The 12929-nt window shown below is 39.6% G+C and overlaps 1 protein-coding gene across 4 annotated transcripts in view; it reads right to left on the reverse strand.

Moving 5' to 3' along the window:
- Positions 1-8889: 8889 nt before the first annotated feature.
- BUB1 (BUB1 mitotic checkpoint serine/threonine kinase) overlaps positions 8890-12929 on the reverse strand; it is a 43923-nt gene continuing 39883 nt past the window's right edge. Inside the window, exons 21-26 of one of the 4 annotated variants that reach the window (XM_057496990.1) lie at positions 12754-12869; positions 12255-12416; positions 11922-12079; positions 11651-11825; positions 11016-11122; positions 8890-9488 (exon numbers count right to left, since the gene is read on the reverse strand). In XM_057496990.1, the coding sequence (XP_057352973.1) occupies positions 9293-9488; positions 11016-11122; positions 11651-11825; positions 11922-12079; positions 12255-12416; positions 12754-12869 (914 nt within the window). In that variant the 3' untranslated portion in view covers positions 8890-9292. Of the gene's footprint in view, positions 9489-11015; positions 11123-11637; positions 11826-11921; positions 12080-12254; positions 12417-12753; positions 12870-12929 lie in introns of all 4 variants that reach the window. The other 3 variants (XM_036924129.2, XM_036924130.2, XR_005032420.2) reach the window with 3 other exon arrangements.

Below are 12929 nucleotides of genomic sequence, written 5' to 3' on the forward strand. Positions count from 1 at the left end.
TGGGTTTTCTGAAACATTCTGGAAAAGAACCAACAGGACAGATGGTTTGACACGAGGGGTGAAGAAAAAGGAGGCCCAAAGATGACAACTTTGAGGATCAGTGGCAGAGAAAAGTGTGGAGTAATAGCTTTGCAGGCCTATTTACATATTGTGCCAAATGCCCAACTATCTAGGAGCTATTTCTGATAGGCACAGGCCACATTTGTGGTTTCCTAGGTATATCTTAGGGAAAAATAAATACTAGAGCCATTGCCTTAGACCACAGATATAAGACAGGGGGAAAAGACATTGCTAACAGGAGTCTCTGAATGTCTTTCTTAGCTACAACTCAGAACATGGAGCAGGGAGTCAAGAATGGGTGGGAAATGCCTTGAACCCAGATGGATACTGATTCTGAACCTAGGCTGAGTCTAGCCAATGTTTGAGCATTTAGAATGACCTGGGCCCCTTCTCAGCTCAAGAGACACAGCATGAATAAGACCCAGCACTGTCCTTGGGGAAATTTCAGTTTCATTAGTTGAGTGACCTGGAAATTTCTTTGCCCTCCCAACACTGACTTCAGTTGCATCTACTTTTGTTGCCCTTTAGACGCGGAATTTCCCTTATGCAAACTGTGTAGCGTGTGTGTGTGTGTGCAATCCAGACAAGTAATCTATGATTAAATAATGATGGTAGATTAAAGATGGTGGCGTGAGAGAAGAGACAGAGGCTTCCTCCTAAAACTGCATACAATTAGAAAATACAGTTGGTGCAACTAATCCTGAGAGAGCAACAGGAAAGAGGACGGCGTCAGACTGCACACACCTAGAGAAAAGAGCAGACCTCACCGAACGGGGTAACGTACCAGAACTGGGGCTCCGCAGGACCCGAGCCCTTCCCCCACCCCAGCTCACCGGCAGGAGGAAGAGAAATGGAGCAGGGAGGGAGTGGAAGGCTTGGGACTGCTGAATACCTAACTCTGGAGATCTGTTCTGCGAGCACAAACCTACATTTCATGGTGTTTTCATGAGACTCGCATGACTACCGGGTTGGAAAGTTAATACAGGCACAGTTACTGGGGAGACTGGGATTCCAGTCGCTTGTGGAAAGCAGGGATCCATATCTGGCTGCTCTGGGACAAAAACTTATACCTCTGTGCCTGGCCCACTGGCTCAGGCAGTGGAGACAGGCACAGGAGCCGGGAGGTGGGCAACAGCTCTTTCCTCCCCCCAGGCACCAGTACTGCTCCCCTGCGACCCCTGACATTACTTCAGGGGCTGAGCAGCTACAGAGACTACAGCTTCTGGTCACTAGAGGGCGCCATATACAAACATGAAACACCAAAGGAACCTTGTCCAGAGTAAAATTATTAATACAACTCCCAAGAAAGATTTAAATGATATGGACCTCGTGACTCTTCCTGAAAGGGAGTTCAAAATAAAAATCATCAACATTCTAATGGAGGTACAGAAAGACATCCAAGAACTCAGGAATGAATTCAGGTCGGAGATCCAATCGTTGAAGAGCACGATGGAGGATATTAAAAGCAGGTTGGATATGGTGGAGGAGACAATAAATGAAATAGAAACTAGAGAAGAGGAATACAGAGAAGCTGAGGCACAGAGAGAAAAAAGGATCTCTAAGAATGAAAGAATATTGAGAGAACTGTGTGACCAATCCAAGCAGAACAATATTCGCATTATAGGGATACCAGAAGAAGAAGAGAGAAAGAAAGGGATAGAAAGTGTCTTTGAGGTAGTTGCTGTAAACTTCCCCAATCTGGGGAAGGACATAGTCTCTCAGGCCATGGAGATCCACAGATCTCCCAACACAAGGGACCCAAGGAAGACAACACCAAGGCACATACTAGTTAAAATGGGAAAGATCAAGGATAAGGACAGACTGCTAAAAGCAGCCAGAAGCGGAAATAAGATCACATACAAAGGAAAGCCCATCAGGCTAACATCACACTTCTCAGCAGAAACCTTACAGGCCAGAAGGGAGTGGCATGATGTATTTAATGGCACGAAGCAGAAGGGCCTGGAACCAAGATTACTTTATCCGGCAAGATTATCATTTAAATTTGAAGGAGGGATTAAACAATTTCCAGATAAGCAAAAGCTGAGAGAATTTACCTCCCACAAACCATCTCTACAGTCTATTTTGGAAGGACTGCTATGGATGGAAGTGTTCCTAAGGTTGAATAACTGTCACCAGAGGTAATAAAACCACAGTAAAGAAAGTAGAACAGCTAATTACTAAGCAAATGCAAAATTAAATTAACTATCCCCAAAGTCAATCAAGGGATAGACAAAAAGTACAGAATTTGATATCTAATATATAAAGAATGAAGGAGGAAGAGAAATGAGGAAAAACAGAAAAGAACCGTTAGATTGTGTTTGTAACAGCATACTAAGTGAGTTAAGTTAGACTCTTAGATAGTAAGGAAAGTAACCTGGAACCTTTGGTAACCACGAATCTAAAGCCTGAAATGGCAATAAGTACATACCTAACGATAATCACCCTAAATGTAAATGGACTGAAAGCACCAATCAAAAGACATAGAGTCACTGAATGGATAAAAAAACAAGACCCATCTATATGCTGCTTACAAGAGATTCACCTCAACCCAAAGACATGCACAGACTAAAAGTCAAGGGATGGAAAAACATATTTCATGCCAACAATAGGGAGAAAAAAGCAGGTGTTGCAGTACTATTATCAGACAAAATAGACTTCAAAACAAAGAAAGTAACAAGAGATAAAGAAGGACATTACATAATGATAAAGGGCTCAGTCCAACAAGAGAATATATCCATTATAAATATATATGCACCCAACACAGGAGCACCAACATATGTGAAACAAGTACTAACATAACTAAAGGATGAAATAGAATGCAATGCATTCATTTTAGGAGACTTCAACACACCATTCACTCCAAAGGACAGATCCACCAGACAGAAAATAAGTAAGGACACAGAGGCACTGAACAACACCCTAAAACAGATGGACCTAATACACATCTATAGAACTCGACACCCAAAAGCAACAGGATACACATTCTTCTCAAGTGCACATGGAACATTCTCCAGAATACACCACAAACTAGGCCACAAAAAGAGCCTCAGTAAATTCCAAGATTGAAATTCTACCAACCAACTTTTCAGACCACAAAGGCATAAAACTAGAAATAAATTGTACAAAGAAGCAAAAAGGCTCACAAACATATGGAGGCTTAACAACACGCTCCTAAATAGTCAACGGATCAACGACCAAATTAAAATGGAGATCCAGCAATATATGGAAACAAATGACAACAACAACACAAAGCCCCAACATCAGTGGGACACAGCGAAAGCAGTCTTAAGAGGAAAGTATATAGCAATCCAGGCATATTTAAAGAAGGAAGAACAAACCCAAATGAATAGTCTAACGTCAGAATTATCAAAATTGGAAAAAGAAGAACAAATGAGGCCTAAAGTCAGCAGAAGGAGGGACATAATAAAGATCAGAGAAGAAATAAACAAAATTGAGAAGAATAAAACAATAGAAAAAAATCAATGAAACCAAGAGCTGGTTCTTTGAGAAAATAAACAAAATAGATAAGCCTCTAGCCAGACTTATTAAGAGAAAAAGAGAATCAACACACATCAACAGAATCAGAAATGAGAAAGGAAACATCACGACAGACCCAACAGAAATACAAAGAATTCTTAGAGACTACTATGAAAACCTACCTATACGCTAAGAAGCTGGAAAACCTAGAAGAAATGGACAACTTCCTTGAAAAATACAACCTTCCAAGACTGACCAAGGAAGAAACACAAAATCTAAACAAACCAATTACCAGCAAAGAAATTGAAGTGGTAATCAAAAAACTACCCAAGAACAAAACCCCTGGGCCAGATGGATTTACCTCAGAATTTTATCAGACATACAAAGAAGACATAATACCCATTCTCCTTAAAGTTTTCCAAAAAATAGAAGAGGAGGGAATACTCCCAAACTCATTCTATGAAGCCAACAACACCCTAATACCAAAACCAGGCAAAGACCCCACCAAAAAAGAAAATTACAGACCAATATCCCTGATGAACATAGATGCAAAAATACTCAACAAAATATTAGCAAACCGAATTAAAAAATACATCAAAAGGATCATACACTATGACCAAGTGGGATTCATCCTAGGGATGCAAGGATGGTACAACATCTGAAAATCCATCAACATCATCCACCACATCAACAAAAAGAAGGACAAAAACCACATGATCATCTCCATAGATGCTGAAAAAGCATTTGACAAAATTCAACATCCATTCATGATAAAAACTCTCAACAAAAATGGTAATAGAGGGCAGTTACCTCAACATAATAAAGGCCATATATGATAAACCCACAGCTAGCATCATACTGAACAGTGGAAAGCTGAAAACTTTTCCTCTGAGATCGGGAACAAGACAGGGATGCCCACTCCACCACTGTTATTCAACATAGTACTGGAGGTCCTAGCCACGGCAATTAGACAAAACAAAGAAATACAAGGAATCCAGATTAGTAAAGAAGAAGTTAAACTGTCACTATTTGCAGATGATATGATATTGTACATAAAAAACCCTAAAGACTCCACTCCAAGACTACTAGAACTGATATCGGAATACAGCAAAGTTGCAGGATACAAAATTAACACACAGAAATCTGTGGCTTTCCTATACACTAACAATGAACCAATAGAAAGAGAAATCAGGAAAACTACTCCATTCACAATTGCATCAAAAAGATTAAAATACCTAGGAATAAACCTTACCAAGGAAGTGAAAGACCTATACCCTGAAAACTATAAGACACTTAAGAGAAATTAAAGAGGACACTAACAAATGAAAACTCATCCCATGCTCTTGGCTAGGAAGAATTAATATTGTCTAAATGGCCATCCTGCCTAAAGCAATATACAGATTTGATGCAATCCCTATCAAATTACCAACAAGATTCTTCAACGAACTAGAACAAATAGTTCAAAAATTCATATGGAAACACCAAAGACCCCAAATAGCCAAAGCAATCCTACTTTGGAAGAAGGAAGAATAAAGTGGGGGGGATCTTGCTCCCCAACTTCAAGCTCTACTACAAAGCCACAGTAATCAAGACAGTTTGGTACTGGCACAAGAACAGAGCCACAGACCAGTGGAACAGAAAAGAGACCCCAGATATTAACCCAAACATATACGGTCAATTAATATATGATAAAGGAGCCATGAATATACAATGGGGAAATGACAGTCTCTTCAACAGATGGTGCTGGCAAAACTGGACAGCTACATGTAAGAGAATGAAACTGGATCACTGTCTAACTCCATACACAAAAGTAAATTCAAAATGGATCAAATACCTGAATGTAAGTCATGAAACCATAAAACTCTTAGAAAAAAACATTCACAAAAATCTCTTGGACATAAACATGAGTGACTTCTTCATGAACATATCTCCCTGGGCAAGGGAAACAAAAGCAAAAATGAACAAGTGGGACTATATCAAGCTGAAAAGCTTCTGTACAACAAAGGACACCATCAATAGAACAAAAAGTATGGGAGAATATATTCATAAATGACAGACCTGATAAAGGGTTGACATCCAAAATATATAAAGAGCTCATGCACCTCAACAAAGAAAAAGCTAATAATCCAATTAAAAAATGGGCAGAGGAGCTGAACAGATAGTTCTCCAAAGAAGAAATTCAGATGGCCAACAGACACATGAAAAGATGCTCCACATTGCTTGTCATCAGAGAAATGCAAATTAAAACCACAATGAGATATCACCTCACACCAGTAAGGATCGCCACCATCCAAAAGACAAACAACAAATGTTGGCGAGGATGTGGAGAAAGGGGAACCCTCCTACACTGCTGGTGGGAATGCAAATTAGTTGAACCATTGTGGAAAGCAGTATGGAGGTTCCTCAAAAAGCTCAAAATAGAAATACCATTTGACCCAGGAATTCCACTTCTGGGAATTTACCCTAAGAATGCAGCAGCCAAGTTTGAAAAAGACAGATGCACCCCTGTTTATCGCAGCACTATTTACAATAGCCAAGAAATGGAAGCAACCTAAGTGTCCATCAATAAATGAATGGATAAAGAAGAAGTGGTACATATACACAATGGAATATTATTCAGCCATAGAAGAAAACAAATCCTAACATTTGCAACAACATGGATGGAGCTAGAGGGTATTATGCTCAGTGAAATAAGCCAGGCATAGAAAGACAAACACCAAATGATTTCACTCATATGTGGAGTATAAGAACAAAGAAAAACTGAAGGAACAAAACGGCAGCAGAATCACTGAACCCAGGAATGGACTAACGGTTACCAAAGGGAAAGGGACTGGGGGAGGATGGGTGGGAAGGGAGGGTAAGGGCAGGGAAAAAGAAAGGGGGCCTTACGATTAGCATGTATAGCATGGGGGGCGGGCATAGGGAGGGATGTGCAACACAGAGAAGACAAGTAGTGAGTCTACAGCATCTTGCTACACTGATGGACAGTGACTGTACTGGGGTTTGTGGGGGGGGACTTGGTGAAGGGGGGAGTCTAGTAACCATAATGTTCTTCATGTAATTGTAGATTAATGATAATAAAATGAATAAAAAAAAAATAATGGTCATTATAGTTTGTACCAGGAAATGGACACACAGAGCTACTTGGGTGAAGTGCTTAAAATAACTTTGCATTGAGCCTTCCTCCCTGGGTACAAGGCTGTTGCTAGTAAACTAAACTGTGAAGTTTCATTTAAGTGCAGCCCTTGGCACAGATTGACTGGACACTAGGTGGGCAAGAGCAGTGCTATGATGACACCAGTCAGGTCTAGGCTGCTGTGTGAATTACATGGAGGATGTCTGGGAGTGTGACAGAAGATGGAGACCCCAGAAGGGCAAATGAGCTGGTGGAGATACAGGACATGTCAACGGGCTGGATGCCGCCCAAGACTGAAGGCACTCACAGCTGCCTGTCATGGACGGACATTTAGCTATTAGTTTAGTCTAAACTACACCCTTAAAAAGGAAAAAACCCCTTTTGGCTCTCTCAAACTTGGCTCTATCAGTGCTCAGTTGTTACAACACTGTTGAAATTTAATTTCAACATTAACCTTAAAAGTAAATTTAATGTTGGTTTGTCTGATGAGGTCTGTCCCTGGATCATATTCAACTTCCTTCCAAGTTGAGTATGTGTGTAATGGATCATGTAGGTTGCATTCTTTATTTTCAAAATAAAAACATATTTTGGAATTCCAATTTACCATCTTACCCTGCACACACATTTGCACTTGCACTCACCTTTTTGTAGCAATAAAACTGAAATCAATTAAGTGTCTGCCAATAGAAGATTGTTTAAATAAATTATAGTACATTCATAGAAGAGAATGGCATATAGCTGGTCAAGTACAGATGGAAAGATGGGCAAGAAAACTAAAAGTGTTATGATTCACGTTTGTCAAAAGAAATGGATGAGTCCTTCTTCAGCATGACTAAAAATGCCTACACCAAGTCAGCATCACAAACTTACTGGATAAACATCAGAATTCCTACTAAAGCAGAAGACGGATGTCCAGCCCCACCACTGCTTAGCTCTCTTCTCTTGGTCCTGGGCAGCGGCAAGAGAAAATCACTGGCGAAAGCATGGGAAAGGCGCAAAATAAGCATTATTTTCATAGTGTTGGTTACTTACTTGGAAACTTTGTAAGAATTAATTGAAAAGCTTTTCAATAGGTTTCATATATTATAACTACTGCCTAGAAAAAAATTGGGAAAAATTACATCTGATTTAAAATAGCAACTAAAATTTAGTCTTAAGTATTTAAATTAGTACTAGTATAAAAAAATTAAGGGACTTTTTCTTATTTTTTGAGGATGGCATTTGAAGACACAAAGCTATAAAAGCCATTTAAAACTATAAATCAGAGTACACAACTTTTTAAAGTTCTTCATGGCAAAAGAAATCTTTAAGTCAACAGACAGATGACAAATTGGGACAAATATTTGCACCTCCTACAGGTAACCTGAAAGATAACAATCGAGAAGTGGACAAAGGACAGAGTTTAGAGAAAAACAGAAACACGACTCTTGAGTATATGAATATATTTGGCCTAGTTCAGAGCATTTGTTCACCTGTCAGCACAGTTCAGAGAGCCTGATGCCTTAATGGGGACAGGAGAACAGAGCCCTTGCAGGCCCGCTGGCAGCTATTTGCCAATATTGATACAAAATTTTAAATGCACTCACCTCTGACCCAGCAATTTTGCTTCTAGGAATTTGTACAAAAGATACATCATATAACCAAATATTATGCAGCTATTAAAACGAATGAGACCATTCTGGATGTAGTTTCATTCTCCGCTATTCATTAAGTGAAAAAAAGAATCATTCTTGTTGTATGAAAATTATTATATATAGAAATACACATAGAATCATTTTTGAAAAGACTCACAAAAAGTGGGGAACCTGGTGGCTGGGAATAAGAGGAGCAGGAAGCAATTCACTCTATTGTTGAATTGGGTGTTGCCTCAGCTTTGTTTCCGTCTTAACGGAAATGGGCCGCATTTATAAAGTGAAGCACATTTTATTTTCAAGGATGCTAGAAAAGAGGTAAGGGAGACATGGAAGGAGGGAGGAAGGTCAGGTGAAGTTACAGGACACTTTGTTTTAAAAGTCAATAAATGCTAAATTGGCTGCTACAATTTTAGAGCTAATTAATGATATATGCAGTCTATAAGATTATTTTCAAGATCTCAGATATTCCTTTGAATAGTACTTTTAAAAAATAAAGAAGCCTAAGATTATACCTGTAATATTTCCTGTGAGTGGCAGTGAAGAACAGGTACAATAAAGGACAAGTGAATTTTATTCATAAAAACTTAAAAGTCTCTTGGATATATATAGGGAATTTTATTTTATACGAACACGTAAATTTGGAAGAAAAAAAAAGCTGTCTTGGCACTTCCGTGGCTTAAAGTGAACAGGTCAGTGTTTAAAAAGTGATTTTAGAGAATGTTCACATCCAAATTATTCTCATGAATGCTTGTACCCAAGGGCAACCCACTCAGCCTGCTGCATTAGGGACCTTTCCTATGTATATTTTATTGAAATATTTCTAACAACTAAATTTTGTGGACTTTATTTTTAAGAAACATCTACATAAACAAAAAATGTGAAAACAGCAAGGTTCAAAGTGGGCAGGCCAGCATTTACAAAGTGATTCATATTTTATTTTCAAGAACGCTTATATCCTAAGAGTACTTACAAAGTGACCCATATTTTATTTTCGAGAACGCTTATATTCTAAGAGCAGTACAATTAGCCTGTTACGTAGGGCCTTAATCTTGTTTGTATAGTGTTGTTGAAATATTTTCTTCAGCTTTTGCCTTAATAAATCCAAAGATGGAAGATGATGGCAATCTGGTATATTCAACATGACATGAAAAAACTCATTCCACGTATCCAAATGAGGAAGCCTGAAGCAACAAAGCATAAATAAAAGATAAACTGTAGCATTCCGCATGTAGGGCAATCTCACTCCAGCATCTGACATCACAGGCTTGGACAGCCTGCCATAGCAAATTCCCCTAAAGGCAACTTAATACATCAAGAATTGAAATATTGAATCTTTACAAGAGAAAATTAAAGATACAATTAAATGTCCATATACCTTGTTCCAAAAAAGTGATTTCGATACATAGTCTTAATTTAGTAATAGGCTTTTCAGTGGAAACTTCCTTAAAAACATTTTTTTTTTAAAGAACATTGATCTGCTCTTGCTTGCTTTAAATACCAAACCTCCAGAACCTGATAATCTGGCCAAATGGTTCTGAAGAGCCAACCTGCATAAGTGCCAGGACCAGGCTGACTACCCGGAATAGAGCTCAGGCTCAGAGCTCCAACCACTGTAATGGTTAAAGTAACTGAAGAAAACTCAGAACACAGAATTGAGGTACTGGGGAGAAAGAACATAACTAAATTTGTGTTTCAGACAGGAAATTCATCCTGCTATCATCAGGGAGCTTTACCCTACACTGGTGGTCAGAGATGGAAGCCTGATTAACTCTCTAGTCCTGTGATTAAAAGCAAGTAAAAGAATAAAGTATTTTCTGAATGTGAGGACTCATGCAGAATAAACCAGGTTGTTCTGGGTTTCCTCCAGGGCCTGAATCTAGCCTTATTTATGCAGAGACACTAAATTTTATAAAGTTACTATAACTGGCTTTATCCACACCCCTATCGGGGTGTGTAATGTGTGTATATGAGGGTAAGGGAAGCCTGGCTTAAACTTTTTCAGGGTATAAACATGCAAATTCATTTTTCTGTGTATGTTTTTACACTTTAAAAAAAGTTAAGAGTGTATAGTGATACAATGAACAAGCATACCCCAAATACTCGGTTCAAAGATTAACAGTCATCTCTCCACCGGACACTGGAGAAAGAGAGCTACCCACATCTGAGGTGACAGGAGGGGTTCTAGTCTAGTCACTGATTTTCACTATGAGTTTAGAGATGGGAAAACAGTCTTAGAAAAACTCAAGTCACCAAAGGATGGGACTTAAACCCCATCATGTGATAGACACCTGCCTCACCACTTTGCTTTGTAACTTACAAACACTGTCACACACATTATTCCTTTGCTTCTTTAAGAAACACCTGAGGGAAACAGAATCAGTATTATCTGCACTCACACAGGCAAGAAAACAAGCACAAACCCGAGGTCAGTGCCACTGGGTGATTTCTCTGGGTGCACAGAATGCCAGCCACTTGGCCAGGAGCTTTATTGGTTCTTTGAGGGCACTGGCTGCTGCTAACACAACCTGGGAAACAGAAGCCGTGAAGCAAGGTGGCTTGTGCGCTGGCCTGGAGTCCAGGATCATGCGGCTGCACTGTGCTCCCCAGGCATGGGTCTTCCTTGCCGTGGCAGAGATCCATCTTCCATGGAGCCCAACACCCCACTGTGTTTATTCTCTCTCCGTGGTAGCACCAAAGCTAATACTCACCTTCTAAAAAGACCTTCAGGCTTCCAGACTCCTCCTTCATTTTTCACTTTCATGTAAGTGCCAAAAAGCATGCAGTACACTGTTGCAGCAACTCCAAAGTAATCAATCTATAAAGTAAGTACAGGTATGCATGATGACTAATCTACACACACCTGTGTACCCGAGGCCTCTCTAACTTTAGGCAGCAAGCTAACTAATCACAGGATTTTCAAGAGCCTGGAAGCCATTGTTCAGCCACCCTACTGAACGCCTGTGCTGGCTTTGCTGAGGCTCCCGGGGAAGCCGACAACATACCACCTCCTGAGGCAGCCCCTTGGAAAGCTCTGTTCTCCATGGATTACCATATCCCTTCTCAAGTTCTTCATTTTGTCACACAGGGGCAAACATCACTCTAATCCCTCTTCCATGGGGGCGTTATGACTCCCTCCCCTGGGACTCTGGTGGCTGTTCTCTAACTGCACTCCAAAGCCTCTCACTGTGTATTATGGTCATAACTGAAAACACTGGAGTATAGTCTAAATCTAAGGCTAGAAGACTAGAGCAGCTCAAACTAACTAGATCCCCAAATTCATTTTGAAAATACAGTAAGTTTAACAAAGGAAAATATTTTCAAATCTCTCACCGCAGTTCTATACCTGGTAGTTCCACGGTTTGTTACTGAGCATCTCAGTACACTGAAAACCAGACGTTTCACACTTTGCTGTAAATGTAGTTCCTTTTGGAAAAAGTTTCATATCTATACTCTGACCCAGGTCAATCAGGGCCAAGCCAGCAGATAAATCATCACCTTCACTGTCCTGTTCCAGAAATCTATATTAAACACAAACAAGGGCCAGGATGCATGAGCACAAATAACAAAGGCTGCTGGGAAACAGAGAAGAACCCCATTAAAAGCATACCACTTGCCTGTTTCCAAGTATGAAATTGTCTGGCTTAATGTCTCCGTGAATGATCTCGCAGCCATGGACTTGTTCAATCATGTAGAGCATTCTGACAGCAAACAAGAGGACTAGAGGCTGAGGCATCACTTTCTCAGGGGTGTTTTTATAGAGGTTAATGGCATTCTAGGAACAATGGAAGGCAGAATCCTGAGTTGGCTGCTCAGGATTAATATTTCAAGAGAAGAACTTTGCCCCCACCTGCTACGTCAATAAAATCTCTAACAAAATTTATGTGTAAGACACAAACCAAAAATGTAGTTCAGATTCATGTTCACATCACAGAAGTGAATACACTTACTAATAATGTTCCATAGCTGTAGAGATCCCCTACTAATACACTGCCATTCTGGAAAAAGTGGGCAGAATAGAATTTGATAAACATGTGCCGTATACTTGGCTTTAGTCTCTCCATCAGCTGGGTCCCAATGTAGAATTCCCAGGGGCTGGCCGGCTTCTGAACCTGCAGATAGGGTATGTGACATTCATATCTGGTCTCACATTCTGGAAAATGATAGCAAGAAAGGAAGTTCCATCCCAATAGAGGATATGGGGTGGAAAGTGATGATAAGCTATGAACTCTGGCTAAAGAATAGGGCTTGCTGTGAGATAATTTTAATGGCAAAGCAATTCTAAATCCTTGTAGGATAGTTTTTGTTTCTTAATTGCTGACTATAGACCTAAATGAAATAAGCACTTTTTTGGAAAAAAAAAAAAAAAAAAAAAGCAAAAGGAGGCTGACAAACTCAAGTTCTAAAATTCATTTCTATACCATACCAAAAACTGCTCAGATCACTTACCTTTAAAACAAATTTCTGTTTTTTTTTGGTATCATTCACATCTCCATGGGTAACTTCATAGACTTGGGCAAAGGCCCCTTCTCCAAGAAGGTGATCAACATAGACCAGCAAAGAACCTTAGAAGAACAATATGTCAACATGAAAAAAAAGGCTCAAAGCAATACAGAGTCTATACA

The sequence above is a fragment of the Manis pentadactyla genome, chromosome 2, assembly GCF_030020395.1.
Source record: "Manis pentadactyla isolate mManPen7 chromosome 2, mManPen7.hap1, whole genome shotgun sequence".
NCBI classification, from domain to species: domain Eukaryota; kingdom Metazoa; phylum Chordata; class Mammalia; order Pholidota; family Manidae; genus Manis; species Manis pentadactyla.